This window comes from Panthera pardus, unplaced genomic scaffold (genome assembly GCF_024362965.1).
Source record: "Panthera pardus isolate Hobbes unplaced genomic scaffold, ASM2436296v1 HiC_scaffold_22, whole genome shotgun sequence".
Lineage (NCBI taxonomy): Eukaryota > Metazoa > Chordata > Mammalia > Carnivora > Felidae > Panthera > Panthera pardus.
In genome coordinates, this window is record NW_026526788.1 from 54663595 (window position 1) to 54679599 (window position 16005).

Sequence of the window (16005 nt, forward strand, 5' to 3'; positions counted from 1 at the left end):
CATTTATGTGACTTGGCCACTATGTGCCTGTCATATTGCCAGTTGAAACTGTTGGTGAGGGGCACCTGGGTGGCTCAGTCGGTTAAGCGGCCGACTTCGGCTCAGGTCATGATATCGCGGTCCGTGAGTTCCAGCCCCGCGTCGGGCTCTGTGCTGACAGCTCAGAGCCTGGAGCCTGTTTCAGATTCTGTGTCTCCCTCTCTCTGACCCTCCCCTGTTCATGCTCTGTCTCTCTCTGTCTCAAAAATAAATAAATGTTAAAAAAAAATTATTAAAAAAAAAAAAAGAAAGAAACTGTTGGTGAGAAAGGAGAAGAGAATAGACATTAGGGAAGAGAGTAGAAATGCCTGCATAATATGTTATCACGAGGGAGCATGTCGCAAGTATCAGGACTGCAAAGAAAGAGCAATAGAGATTTAAGTTGTTGGGGTACAGGGCTTCCTACATCTGTAAATCTCCGAGTATCTCTCAGTCTCAGGCTGGACGCCAGGATAGAGAGGTAGTTAAGAATGTGGGCTTCAAAAGTGGGCAGACCTCATTAGCTGTGTGAGTTTGCACGAATTACTCAAATTCTGTAAGCCTCAGTCTCCTTATCTGCAAAGTGGGAGATTAGAGGAGTATTTACTTCATTGACTGATATGATCTACATCAAGCACTTAGCATAGTGCCTTGCATATAGTAAGTGTTCAGTAACTATTAGCTATTACTATTAGTTATTATTATTGTAAATCAGCTCCTACCTCTGCACATGCGCACACACCCACACACACACACACACACACACACACACACCCAAGATTCCTCCTCCTGTGGACCTGTGGGTTGTCTTTCCTGCTGCTGCATGTTTTCTTCTCTTTCTAGACTCAATATAAAATGTACCCAGTGTAACATGGTCTTTTAGCATCTTCTCTGAGCCTGAATTAGATCTTCTAAGAACTTCTATCACTCTGTTAGGGCAACTTGCATCCTTGCTTCATCCCTTTTCTACATCTGCCCTGTCCACATAGTGCATGTTAGACAGGGACCCAGGGTGTGGAGGGTGTGTGTGAATAGATCACCATGGAGAACCTGATCATCCTTGTGCAGGTACATACTGGTAGAACCCGCATGTGCGTACCCATGCAAGTCTGTTTCCTCCTCGGGAGAAGACTGGGACAAGCTGTACTGTATTTGACTGATGTGTATGTTTGTCATGAAGAATCTATTATATTGATATATTCTTTCAGATTAGCGGAACATTTCAGGTAAATACTCCGCCAGTTTTGCTTGGGTATACTTGGAGTAAGACTCATGCGTCTCCTAGAGAAGATTATAATGGGCAGAATTTTAAAGAATCTACCTTCTTAAATATTTTTGCTACCATTGAACCTCAAATATCATATGTCACCTGTAATCCAGAACTAGACAAGGTAGGTTTTGCACTGAATTGTTTTTATAGGTACTATTAAAGAAGTATAAACTTGTTTTAAAAGCTAGTAATAATTTCAAAGTGGATAGAAATGAACATTGGTTCTTGGTATTTTCCTGTGGGAACAATATGGAATAATATTGAAATATTTTGAACTTGATTCTAGTTTTCAGATCAAACAGATGTTTTCAAGAGAGCACAGATTTTTAAAAAAAGTTGTCAGGCGATGTTTCCCAACCGAAGAGTCACAGCTACTGTCTTTAATGGTGAAGGGATACAGATCTTAGTAACAAGATATATCAAGGCATTAAACCCACCTCAGCAACTCCTGGATATATTTCTTCATGATTCTAATGCAACACTTGTAAGATATGTATTTTAGTAGCTTTATTGGTATATAATTCACATTACATATCATTCACCCATCTAAGGTATACAGTTCAGTGGTTTTTAGTGTATTCACAAAGTTGTGCAACCATCACCATAGTAAATTTTAGAACATTTTGTTACTCTATATTTATTTTAATTTGTTTATTTTTTATATTAACTTTGAGCATAACTTTCTTACTAAAATTGTTTTGTTTTCAAAAACAGTTTCCTGAGAGAGAAACCATCTGTGTTACAGTATGTCCTCTTGAGCCCCAGATGGGAGAAAATATTTCTTCCTGATCTCCTTCATTTCTACCCCCTTGGACTAGAGAGTCACTGTTGCTACACCAGTTCATGTGACCACACTAGCTTTGTAGTGTTTCTACCAAACTTTGGAAAATGACACAGAAAAATTCCTTTGACTTCAGGCAAAATTAAGTTATGTGTCTGGGGGCGCCTGGGTGGCTCAGTCGGTTGAGCACCCAACTCTTGGTTTCAGCCCAGATCAGAGGAGCTCACAGTTTTGTGAGTTCAAGGTCCGCCTCAGGGCTTGGGATTCTCTCTCTTTCTGCTCCTTCCCCGCTCATGCTCGCTCGCTCTCTCTCTCTCTCTCTCTCAAAATAAATCAATAAACATTTTTTTTAAAGTTATGTTTCTAAAGGAGTTGTGTCCTACAAATGGCTTCTCAAAGGGTTGCTTCTCATTGTTATGTGGGAATGAAGAAACTATGTTATATTTTTCTCTGTAAACTGCCATCATAACACCTCCTACCCCATCCTATGTGACTTTTCCTTTATGCATATCTATTTACCAGCTGACAAGAGAAACATACTCAAAATTGAAGTTCATATAAAATGAAGATTTATTCACTATGGACTCAAAAACTCCTACCACTTTGAGAAAGGAAAATATGAAATCAGAGCTATAAGTCTCCTCTTTGAGGCAAAAAAAAAATAAGCCTTGCTTAAAAGGCATCCACAAAAAAATCACTTACACCTTTTGTTTATTCAGGTTTGATTGAGTCAGTTGGCTCACCTCAGAATATTTGTATTATTTTTCCACTATAAAGCTCCCTTAGCTGCACTTTAGGGTGAAATAAAATATCCTAACTTAGGTTGCTTTTTGCTATGCTCTGCCTTTCCATCATGAGTTTCTTTCTGCCTATGTTTTCTGACACCCAAAGTCCAAAGAGATAATAATGCTCTAGATTTATATCAAAAACCATCTTCGCAGGTCTTTTGTTTGTTTGTTTTTTATTTTAGAGAGAGTGAGAGAGAAAGAGAGCAGGGGAAAGGGTCAGGGAGTGAGAGAAAGAGAGAGAGAGAAAGAGAATCTTAAGCAGGCTCCGTGCTTAGTGTGGAGCCCAACGTGGAGCTTGATCCCATGACCCTGGGATCATGACCTGAGCTGAAGTCAAGAGTCAGATGCTCAACCAACTGAGCCTCCCAGGTGCCCCAATCCTTTTTTGTTTTGTTTTGTTTTGTTTTGTTTTGTTTTGTTTTGTTTTTAAATATAACTCCTAGCAACTTTGCTTATGAAGGACTATGAATCATGAAGTCAAAAACATGACCAATGTAGGAGGTCATTGGTGCATAAATGATGGCTATTATAAATCAATGAAAATGTCAGTAAACTTTCTGTGTTACTCATTATTTATCTGTATCCCTTTCTACTTTCCTATTTTAGTCCGAGTCCTTGTCTCTAGCCCTGTAGGGGGAACAATCCACAGTATAACTTCTGTTGTTTGAGAAAGCAAGCTGTACCAACATTTTCCTGCTCCAATAACTTGTAACAAGCTTGTATTAATAAAAATAATTCTAATAGATTTGGAACCTAAAAACAAATCAGCTTTTGCTATTCTTTAATATATTTTTAAAAAAATTTTAACAGTTGTAATTTAAAGTATATAGGTAACATATATAATGTTTAAATTTTCTAGAACTTATTACAGTGAAGTGTAATGGTTAATGGGCATCCTCTGGAGTCAGGCTAACTTGGGCTTGTTCCCAGAGATTCCATGCACTGTGTTAGCCGTGTGACCCTGGGCAAGTTATCCTAGCATGCTATGATTTTTTTCCTCTTCTGTAAAACAAAAATAATAATAGTATGTACTTCATGGGCTTATGGGATACACTAAATGTGATGGTCATGCATGTAAAATACTATGCCCGGTGATGAGCACATAGTATGCACTTAATAAATGTTAGTTAATATTATTCTAGGACCTCATTGCTCGCTTTGTATCTTTGATTCCTGTTGTGCCTGATGTTCTGGATGAAAATGATGGTTTTGATATATGGATGACATCAGAGGTAACAGATTATGTTTTATAATTCAAATATATAGTATTTCTTACTTTTCTCTTAAATAGATTTTTAAAAATAGTATGCACATATGTAATACTTTGTTTTGTGAAATTTGACATCATTTGATAATTTAATACGTCATGGGCAGCTCTATCATAATCCATAGAAATAATTCTCAAGATGGGGCGCCTGGGTGGCTCAGCCGGTTGAGCGTCCGACTTCAGCTTAGGTCACGATCTCGCAGTCCGTGAGTTCAAGCCCCGAGTCAGGCTCTGGGCTGATGACTCAGAGCCTGGAGCCTGCTTCCGATTCTGTGTCTCTCTCTCTCCCTGCCCCTCCCCCGTTCATGCTCTATCTCTCTCTGTCTCAAAAATAAATAAATGTTAAAAAAAAATTAAACAAAAAAGAAATAATTCTCAAGAGGAAGAATCTATTCAACGTTATAAGTGGTAGCTCATGAATATTTTCATCCAATGGAAATTCCAGGAATACAATATTATGACATCCTCCAGACAGAACTTGGCTTGTCACTATGGAGCTGGACAGACACTGAGTCTAGGGCAAAGACCGCCCCTTCTCAGAAGCTTTCCCCAATCTCCCCACATCTCAATGAAGAGCATGCATAGCAATGCTCTTTCCTCAGCACTTGGATTAAAATTCTCTTTAAACTGGTCGCCAAACAGAATAGAGGCCCCATACAATATTTGAGACATATTTATACTAAAAATTTGTTTATACTAAGTGCAGATTTAATTGGTCATCCTGTTTTCCACAAATCTGGCAACCCTAAGTAGAGCACTTTTTTCAGTGCTCTTATATTTAGTTGCTTATATATTGACGCTACACCCACACTCTGCACATATACATCCCAAGTTTAATCTCTTTGAATGAATAGGTAGACTTGATTATTATTTATTTTTATGTAAAGTCAGCAAGCATTCAACAAATATTTTTGATTGAAAATTACTAGTATGATAGGAGCCTTAGAGAGGGACATTTTCCATCTGGAGCCAATGGTCCTGGTACTTATCTAGAATGTTTTAGAAGTTAGAGTTGAGCTGAAATGGATTTAGGGGGCACAGGGCTAACTTAGTAGGTCACTGTCTTTTGGTAAGTGAGAACAAGGGAGACACAAGCATGTGGTTCCAGTGATTCAGTAATTCAAATCTAGTAGAACTCAAAGAGGTCATTAACTGTAGACTCTTCTGAGACTCTCTCATCTAATCAAAATGTGTTCATGGGTATTATAATCCTGCAGAACATTGAAAGAGCCTCTAAAATAGCTAAAAAATAACCATAAAAATAACCATTCAGGCAAATACTAGTACTCTCGAGTCCCTCCCCACCCCCAACCACCAATCCAAACAATACCCATAACCGAGAGGTTATTACAAGTATGGGATTCCTCTTGGCTAATGTCTTCCCACTGACATGAACTCTTTGGCCATGGGATGCCCATGATATATGACTATTAGACTGTCACAGGACAAGTGTTATTTTCTCCTTCCTAACACACAGTCTGTGGAGAAAAACAAACCTTGGTTCAAATCCCACTTCAACCACTTAAGAGCTTTGGGACCTAAGATAGATCATTTAGCTTCCTTGGACCTCGACTTCCTCATCTGTGTTATACAGGGGTTTTGAAAGGATAACATATATGCAGGCATCTGGAACTCCATATGTTAGTTACCTGTTCTCATCTGTTCTCTCCTCCTCTTATGAAATCCAGGCCGGGCAACCTCCTTGGCCTGACAATGAAGACCACTCCTATTCTGCCCTTCACTCTTCTGTTCACACTTTTCTTTCAGAGGAGTCATGTTACCATCCTCCCTAAACTCCATCCCTTACCACCATGATCTGCCAGTGTGAACAGATGTGACCATATCAGTTATTAAAACACTGAAATGCTTTCATACAGAATGGTAAATAGTCACTTCCTGAGGTCCCACATCCCCCACCTCCCTGGCCACTACAGCCCTTTACAGAGGACTGTACTGAACTGGAAGGCACACGTCCTGTCTAAATGTTGCCGCTGCTATTCAACAACAACAGACTTGCTGTATGAACATTTGGGCCCGTTTATGTTGTTAGATCTTCTGATTTTTTCAAGGGAAGCCAGAAATGCAGGGTTTTATATGAGCTCTCCCAATTTTAAAAAACATTCCAGGGCCAAACAAAAAACACACCTTTAGAGTAGAACTAGGTCATAGACCACCAGTCTGCCACCTCTGTCGTACTTTTACTCTCTTGCAACAACTGTTTTACTAGGCACCCTATATTTGGCTACACCCAGCCCCAACTGTCCAGCTTTTTCAGTTGAAGATGTTTCAGTCATCTCCCTGACTGGGCTTCAACTCCAATCTCTTCCTCTCTGTGACTTGAGAGCACTCTATTGGTACATGACAGTGTATAGCTCCATTGACCAAAAGATCCTTTCCCCTAAAAACTCTATGGGATTTCCTATCACATGAGGTTTTCTTAGAATATCAGTCCATATGTCCCTGTTTGCCCAGGGCAGTTTAATATTTGTCCTTAACAGAAACGTTCTAGATTGGATGATAAACTGTTTGGTCACTTGCACAGTATCCACATTAATTGCCCCACAGTAGAGTGACCCCTATATTCCAAGCTAGTGTTCTCGCCAGTGTTTTCAAAGGCAGAAGGTACCAGACCTTGCAGCTTTGCGGTCAGTCATCCCAGCGACCTGGCAAAAATATGTGTGTTTGAAGCTGGAGGGAGGAGAGGGGCCCCAAGTCTGTTGGATGCTTGCATTGCTTATCTTTCTCTTCCATTTTCTTCTGGCCTTGTTGCTTTTCTTTTACCTTAGCGCTGCATCAGTTTGGCTATTGGGAATAAGGAAGAGCATGCCATACTGCTCTGTAATTTCTTTCTGTATTTTGGAAAGAAAGCTTTAGTCGTCCTGGGGACTTCAATGTTGGAAGTAAGTGCTGGTGTTAATATTTACATAGTGTAAACAAAACTAATCACCTTTCAGCTGTAAGTTTAAAAGACCTCAATCCCAATTTTCCTTCTTTTCACAAGCTAATTGGGGAATTTCATGGGCAACCAATGATTTAGTTAAGAGGATAATGTCGGTTCATCCAAATGACCACAGTGTAAAGAAAGGCTTTCCTTTCTTTTCTTTGTAAAACTGTACTGCTGATAGTGCTACTTCATGGGGTTACTAAAATGTTAAATTACATAGTGACTGTGGGGCACTGAGAATAGCACCGTGGTCCATGGTGAAAACTCAATAGTCACCACTTGGTGGTGGTGGTGGTGGTGGTCTAACAGTTATAGTGATGGTTGTAGGAGTTATTAACCATCACCACCACTATCATCTGTATAATTTTCTAACACTATATTTAAAGATCCTTAAGAAATACTTCTCCTTATTCATCACTTCTCGCTTTTTAGTCATACAAGAAGTGGGCCTGCAATTTGAATTTACCTACTGACATTTTTACACCTTAATTATATACTCCTGCATTCATACCTCCAGAACACTATCTTCCTTTGGACTGTTTCTATTTCTACCACGAATATCTTGATGAGGGTCAAGATTTCCAGTCTCGTTTTAGGCTTTGTGTTGTGATCACTTATTTCTCTATGTTTCCTTGGCATGGCTTATTATTTCTTTTAGCAGGCTAAAAGCTCGTGGTTAATTTCCCCCACGATCCCCCTGTGTAGGTTTAAGTGCCACTAGATGGCAGTAAAGAGTCAACAGTATTTCAACAAATATTTGCATTTATGCCTGCGAGTCAACACCATGGGTGGTAGGTACTTCGGCTGTGTGTTTCACCTCAGCTCGGTGGTTGAGGCGAAGCCTCCCCCTTCCTGAAAAGAAGCCGAGCACAGTGATAAAGAACAAGAGCTTTGGAGAGACCAGACACAGTGTTAAGAATATGTGTTTGGGGGTCAAAGAGCGGTTGAAAACCCAGCAATGCCACTTACTAACTGTATAGTCTCAGCCTTGTTTACTTACTTTTCTGAACCTCAGTTATCTTCCCCATAAATAGGACTAATGAATGCCATGTATGGTGACACTACACAAGCCCTTCAACCTCTGACTCTATCTGAAAGATGAGCATAATGATCACCCCTGCCTCAAAGAATTTGGAGTGAATGCAAGTGAAAAATTTAGTGTGAATGCTGAGCATGGTGCCTGGTACACATATTCCCATTAAGTGTTCAATAGTCTTTATTATTACCTGAAATTGTTATTCTTTGCTAATAAAACTTTGCACTTAAAAAGGTATGTTAAGAACAGAATAATAACATAATGACTACTTTTATTCTTCAGATGGTCCCCTGTATACTTTCTCTCTAGCCTCCAATGCCAGATCTTATGCTCAAAATTAACTTAATGACCTTTTAACTTCACTTGGCTTTTTCAGAGCCTTCGGCAAGTGTCCATTTCCTAACTTCAGTCCCCGAGTATATTCCACTCAAAGCAGGGCTGGTCTATATAGTGCTTTTGTGTGCATTAGACCAAAGTGTCCCTACCTTAAAACACTTCAGGGGCGCCTTGGGTGGCTCAGTTGGGTAAGCATCCTTCAGCTCTGGTCATGATCTCGTGGTTCGTGGGTTCAAGCCCCGCATCGGGCTCTGTGCTGACAGCTCAGAGCCCGCTTCAGATTCTGTCTCCCTCTCTCTCTCTGCCCCTCCCCCGCTCGCACTCTGTCTCTGTCTCTCAAAAAATGAATAAACATGTTAAGAAAAATTAAGAAAAAAACACTTCAGTGCTAGCTGTTGGGAAATTGTCAAAACATACTGATTTTTCTAGAGCAACATGTTTCATTGCTGTGAGGGTAAACCTTACAGGGCTGCACATGGCAGCACCAGCTCAAAAGTTCTCTCCTTTGAATCCTCATGCTAGCCTGGGCCTGAGGAGTTCTAGAGCTTTAGCTTTTTTCCTTTTCAAAAAGTCTTTGAAGACTCCCCCCAAAAAGACTTGTAGAACTGAAAGATATCATATACTTACATTACAATTTCCACATACAAAAATGAGTTGAATCAACCACCTGCCAAAAATGACGTTAACCATCTTTTTCCTCACACAGGGGCAAGTAGCTTATGTATTAACTCAAGAAACTGATGAATATTTGCTTTGGAATCCATTAACTGCGCAATGTCATAAGCAGTTTGACCCATTTTGTCCCTTACAAAGTGTGGACTGTTTGTTTGATGACGGAAATGTAAGTATCTGGGGAAAGAAGTCTTATTTGGAGTTAATATCCTCAAGAGTCAGGCAGTTCTCCTCTACTCCGGCTCTACATTAGAACCATGTGGACTCTGAAGAAAATACAGATGTTCAAGTAGAATCCCTGGGTCATGGAGCCAGGGATTCTTCAATCCCTAAAGTTCCCCAGGTGCTTCTGTAGTGCCTCCAAGGTTGAGAACCAGTGATCAATCTAATGTTCATATGCCCTTGGAATCTCTACCTCCTACCTCAGAACCTCCCTGGGCTTCTACCTTCGCTGGGTAGTAGGGCTGTAAATTTTTTCTCCATCCTAACCAGTAGGGGCTTTGTGCTCCCATGTGCCTATACCGATTTTATGTTAATGTTTTAATAGGTCTGGTTTAATATTCAACAAAATAATACACCAATGGCTGTACATTTTGACTATTCAAAAGAAAGTTTCTGGAAACAGTTGCTTCCAAAAGATTTCCAAGGGACAAACGCACAAAGCATACAGGTAAACTAAATTCTTCTCAGGTGTGTCTGTATGAAAGTTACCATCGGTTCTAATCTTTACCAGTTGTGCCAGCTCTCGTTATGTTTATATAGCTGATTGCAGACTGAATGATTTGGCAATGCTAATAAAATCTAGTTTTCTCTGCCATCCAGCCTGAGTTTGGGCTACTCCTATCATACTCCTCTACTTGCAGAAAAGAAGAATTGAAAAGAAGGCATCATCTTCAAAGTGAATGTAGATTTTAAAGTGAAAAAATGTAAATGTTTATTCTAAAACTGAAAATATAATGTCAAGATGCTGTCGTAAGTTTACCTTGACCTAGCCCTCTGCTCCACATCCATGGTAATGATAAAATATAAAGATTAAAAAAGAAAAGGTTTACCTGAGCTCCAAACCATGACAATGATCTCATGGAGCAGAAACAGGACAGAAATACTAGCAATGAGTAGGGCTGAATGAAGGACGGCAACAAGGTCTGAAAATGGTTCATGAAATCCAGGGAACCGGGCCAGCCTCACTTTTCGAAGCTAGGGATTGGGATGGGTCCCCCTGCGTCACTACTCTCAAAAGAAGATGGAGAAGAAAAGCTGCAGACCCAGTGCCAGGAGAACCGAGGCAGGGGTGGAAGCACAGACCTGAGGTCAAGAACGACAGAATTACCAGGTGGCTCAGCCAATGGATCTGTGGTGCACGTGACGTCCCTTTGTGAAGGACCCCAAATTCCACTTCAGTGGCTGTTTCTGGATCAAGGCCCCCGGCATGGCAAGGTGCAGGCAATTACAAAATCCATAAACTAAGAGCTATGAGCCGAGAGGAAGTGAAAGTTAAAAGAAGATAGTGGAAAATATAGTAGAAAAATAGGCAGAAAACAATTCATAGAAGCAGAAACTTGAATGCTCAATCTCACTCACAATCAGGAAAATACAATTTAAAACAACGAAGCACCTCTTTACATGGTTAAGATTGGCAAAAAAAAAAAAAAATTTAAGTGTGATCATACCAAGTGCTGGCAAAGAGGAGAAGTGGTGGGAAGGTAAATTGCTGTAAGTGCTCTGGAAAGCAGTGTGACGAGATCTGATAAAGCTGAAGATGCTCAACCTTTGACCCACCAGTTCATCTTCTCAGCATATATCCTAGAGGAGCATGCACAGGAAGACAGCTGAGTACAACAGTGTTCTTTATAGAATTGCTTGAAATAGGAAAAAAAAATGAGAAAAGAATTCATCAACCAGAAAAAGAATACATGAGTTATGAAGTACTCATAGTATGATTTCTTCTACATAACAGAAGAGAAAAAAGTATGAACCAACTTACACTAGTTCTCAACTTGACTGTACATCCATTACATCAGAGTCGCTGAGGGTGGGACATACACACCCATGTTATTGAAAGCTCCCCGGGTGATTCCAATGTGCAACTGAGGTTGAGAGTCATTGATCTAGAGCTATGCGTGTCAACAGGAATGAATATAAAACAAAGTAATGTCAAGCAAAATGAAAAATATATGAAATGACACGCATAGTACAAAATCACTTATATGAAGTTTGAAAATGGTGTGCTGTTTATGTATATATAGACACGTATTGATGGTGTAAAAGCATTCCTAGAAATGATACATACCAAATTTAGGTTAAAGGTGACCTTTGGAGAGAGGAAAAAAAGGAATGAGGTCAGGGGAGCAACATACAAAGTACTTCAAGTCTGTAATGTTTTACTTCTTTTTAAAAAATCTAAAACAAATATGCAAGAATGCAAAAGTGAGATGTAGCTAAGTGGTAGGTATGATGGGTGGATTTTCATTACCTTGTTCTCTATGCTCATCTATATATTTGAGCCATTTCACAAAATCAGAAGGAATGCATGGAAGTTACAGAGAGGGGATCATACAGTACCAAACTGTACAAAGAATGTCTCTCCCTTTCAACATCTCTTTCCCACTCTCTAAGAAATAAACACTGTTAGTAGTTGCTTGTGCATCCTTCTAAACATTCTCCGTGTGATGCAAGCATGCGTATATATGTATACGTATTTCCTGTTGTAAAGTCATTTTAAAGAAGGGGAAGTGTAGTTATCTCTCTAGAGCAAACAACATTTTCAGCATCCATAGGCCATGCCTTGCTTTTCCCATCCCAAAGTTGCAACTGATGTATTGCCACCTCCTGCAGCGAGGTGACATATTTAGAGATGAGGGTTTTTTGTTTACTGTTAATCATTCTATTAGGGCTTCAGTGAAATGTTGCTTGTGTGCCTGCGCTTTGTGAGGCATCAGTACCACAAGGAAAACATGTGTCTCAGTATTGCCAGGACTTGTGTTCTCAAGGAGGAAAGAGAAGGGAGCAGGCAATTGCAGGACAGAGTGGTAAATGCGATCACAGAAGAAATGAGTGTGCTTTTGGGAGCGTGCAGCAGAGGGCCTGAGGGGAAGGACAGCTCCTGGGCCTTCCTGGGTAAAAAGCAGTGACCAGCAGAGTGAGGAAGGTGAGCAGGAGCTGGCCTGGAGGAAGGTCGGAGTAGAGAATAGTCCTGGCAGAGGAGAGGACACAGCAGGCATGACGACCAGCAGGTGCAGGCAGGTGTCTGTCGAGGACCTAAAAGGCCAGCTTGGCTGCGGCCTAAAAGGCCAGCTTGGCTGCGGCCAGGGAGTGAGCAAGACAGGCTCAGGGGTGAGCAAAGTCCTGGTAAGGACATGGGCGCCTGTCCTCAGGACAGTCAGAAGCTAACATCACTAAGGCAAGGGCTGCCGTGATCAAAATTGTAGTTTTTAAAAGCCACTCTGCCCAAGTATGGAAACAAAACATTTTGTCATGTCGAATCTATAAATATAAAACCCAGTATTGCATTTGACTTGTATCTCTATTCTTTCTTGTGGATTAATGGCCCTCAATCTTCTGTCTTGCAACACACATCCCAAAATAAACCACTATCTGTGGTGAACACTTGTTTTTTGTCACAATTGTGAACACAAATTTGAGTGTGTAAGATGAGCATGTGGGTACTCAGAGATGAAGTTAACAGGGAGATCCTCTTGAAGTTTTAAAAGATATGAATTCCCTGAAAGAAAGGGCCTTTGCCAAAGAAAGCAAGTGGACTAACACCTCATAAACTTATCGAGTTAACGTTAACCCAGGCAGGCCTCTTTTTCAGGCCTGAAGGTGGCATAACTAATCCACTAGTTACCTGACGGAGGGAGGGGCCGGGGAGGAGAGTGAGGGCCTTGGAGGGTTACACAGTGGTTGGTGGCAGCAATAAAGGCATTCAGCTTACCTGTGCTGTCTGGGACAGCTGGTGGCCCTGCAGCATGACGTTGGAGTTCATAGTTTCCTTTCTCCAGTGTCTCCCCTCTCCTGGAGGAATCTGTTGTGGGGAAACTCCCTGTGCCTGGGACTGTTGTCTAATCTATCCATGGTGGCATCAGAACCCTGGCAGATTGCTGGGCCTTGCCCTGTGAGTTTCTAATTCAGCGGGTACCACATGGGGGCTGAGAATTTGTATCTCTAACAAGTTCCCAGGTGTGAGGTTGCTGGTCCAGGGGCCACACTTCTGGAACCACTGGCTTAGATCATCACCTGACAGACTGAATCTTCTCAATCACTCTTGAAATATTCTAGCCCCTAGAGGTCTGAAAACTGTTGCCCTCTTATTGCACAAGCCTCCTTCCGCCCATGTCCCTATCTCTACAGCTACCTCTATTTCTCAGTTCAGGAATGCTCAAAATAAAAATGCCCAAGCCCAGCCCCTCTGTCTTGTCCATGTGAGCCCTGCAGGGAGGGACATGCACACAAAGACCTGGCTCCTGCCAGCTGGAAGAAAAGGATATTCAACCAAAGAAGGAAGATAACAAACCATGTTAAAAGAGTAGTAGGGAGCCTGATTTGGTTCAGTCGGTTGCGCGTCTGACTCTTGGTTTGGCTCAGGTCATGATCCCAGGGTCATGGGATTGAGTCCTGTGTGGAGCTCTGCACTGAGTGTGGAGCCTGCTTGGGATTCATTCTCTCTCTCTCTCTCTCTCTCTCTCTCTCTCTCTCTCTGCCTCTGCCCCTCTCTCCTGCTCATGCCCTCTCTCTCTCTCTCTTCCTTTCAAAAATTTTTTCAAAAAATGAAAGAGTAGTAGTAATAATACCTGATTTTATTGAACGATATGTGCCAGGCTTTGCATATATTACTTTATATCAAAATCTTCACAAGACCCTAGGGAAGTAAGTACTATTATTGTCCCTCTCTTAAAGATGTGGTATCGGAGACTCGGAGAAGTTAAGTGACTTCACCAAGGCCACAGTTAATAAGTGGATGAGACTAGTGCAGGTGCCAAAGATTTTCTGGTATAACCAATAAGCATGTCAAATGTTTGTTTGAATAAATGAATGTGGCCAGCAGACCTGTCTTACCCAGGAAAAATACCTTGTAAATCCACTCCTCATCCCGCGCTCTGGTGAAGTAATACTAAAATCAAAGGAAACACTGTGATCTGTGTTTTACCTTTGTGCTTCTGTGGTGGAGTGCTTTTGCCACATGAAAGTGGTTTGGGTTCCCCTCGTTATAATTAGCACTCCAGGGGTGACTGTGATGTCAAAGTGGTCTCCCTAGAATCTTTTATAACTTTCAGTTGTCTGTATGTTTCAGCCTGAGGAAATAATTTATTGTGACACTAATAAAAGCATGATAGAAGATCTAAAGAACAGGTATGACCTTTATTTATATATTACGATTACTACGTTTTCTCCCTAATCTCTTGCTCCTTTCAGTTCTCCAACCCAGGCTCTCAAAATACCTATTAGATTCAGCATTAGAAGCAAGAGATGGAGGTTATGGTAGTGTCTTCCACTGAGTCATTGACTTTTGGTCTGTGCATCAAAAAGCAGTCCCTCTGCCATTCCAGGACACTCCTTACAAAAGACCATCTAACTTAAAAAGTGGTTGCCTCTGGAAAATATTGTAGGTCTACTTCTGGGAAGTTCTCAACACAGACACCTGTTGAAGTTATGGTAACAATAATGCAGTAACTAATACTTCTTGAAAGGAAATGAAGGTAAATGGCCCACCACTTGGAGTATGGAAAAAACATCCAAGTTGGGTGGTAGAAACATCAATATTGTCCCTCATCGGCACTCCCCCCTTCCCCCAAACACACACACACACACACACACACACACACACACACACACACGTCCCAAGGAGTTGTTCAGTCAAGCTGAACAAGTTTGTCAAAGTCACAAACTTTACAGCAGGGCTTGCTCCTACTCCAAATGTGTCAGAAGCTTCTAGATCTTACTGTCTCCAGTGACTCATGCTGACATAGCAGGCTGCCATATAAGCCCCTACCAACTAATCAAAACAAAACATAACAAATAATATTGCCACTCCCTTCTCTCACTAGTACACAACTCCCACCTCTTATTTCCTTCCTTCTTCCCCAGTTCTTAACAAAAAAAGGAAGCAATGCAGTAGAGAAATGATTCCAACTTCTGGTTTTCATCAGAATCACTTCTAGAACTATTTTAAAAAATAGATGCCAGGATCCCAGACCAGACCTGTTGAATCAATACCTGAAGGTGAAATATGTTGATAAAGCCCTACAAGTAGTTCTGATGCTTAGCCGCTTCTGGGACTCTGCAAACTCCAAAACTACTCAGTCACACTACAGACTCAGCCAGGAGGAAATTCCCAGTGGCTTTTTGTTTTTAAGCACACAGTGATTCTGTGTAAAGATGAGGCTTCTCAAGGGGGCCCCGTCAACCAATGTACACTGTCCCTGGAATAATCTACCAGCAGGCACTGTTGTAGGGGCTGAATACAAAGGCACAAATCTCTGCCTTTATGGAGTGTACATTCTAGCGGGGGAAACTGATCATCATACTTATCAGTCTGTGCCTCATTTCCTTCCAACCATGCTTGCTGTATTAACTAATCTAATAAATCCATCCCTGCTGACATCACCCAGACCAGATATCTGAACTTTCATAAATGCAGTTTCTTGGAAACACAATATTTTATGACAGAGGAGGGCCCTGGAGAATGGGGATGTCAGTCCAGTGATCAGACAGTAGACGTTGTCACATCACACCCAGTAGGCAGCTGTCTACACACAGGTAACCAGAAAAGAGATGTGCCTTTGAGATCCAACTGTTGGCTCTCCTGGGAAGCTTCTTGCTTTCCCAAGCCAAGCAAGTGCCTGCTTCTCCCCAACTTGATTAATGTGAATGATGGTAGATATCCTTAGCCATGA

The 16005-nt window shown here is 41.2% G+C and overlaps 1 protein-coding gene across 6 annotated transcripts in view; it reads left to right on the forward strand.

The window, feature by feature from the left end:
• The window catches only part of CC2D2B (coiled-coil and C2 domain containing 2B), a 93703-nt gene that overhangs the window by 72247 nt on the left and 5451 nt on the right, over positions 1-16005 (forward strand). For 5 of the 6 annotated variants that reach the window (XM_019445214.2, XM_019445211.2, XM_019445213.2 and 2 more), the window contains 7 exons: positions 1227-1409; positions 1575-1772; positions 4000-4089; positions 6911-7024; positions 9147-9281; positions 9660-9782; positions 14403-14461. In XM_019445214.2, the coding sequence (XP_019300759.2) occupies positions 1227-1409; positions 1575-1772; positions 4000-4089; positions 6911-7024; positions 9147-9281; positions 9660-9782; positions 14403-14461 (902 nt within the window). Of the gene's footprint in view, positions 1-1226; positions 1410-1574; positions 1773-3999; positions 4090-6910; positions 7025-9146; positions 9282-9659; positions 9783-14402; positions 14462-14524; positions 14591-16005 lie in introns of all 6 variants that reach the window. The other variant, XM_019445215.2, reaches the window with a different exon arrangement.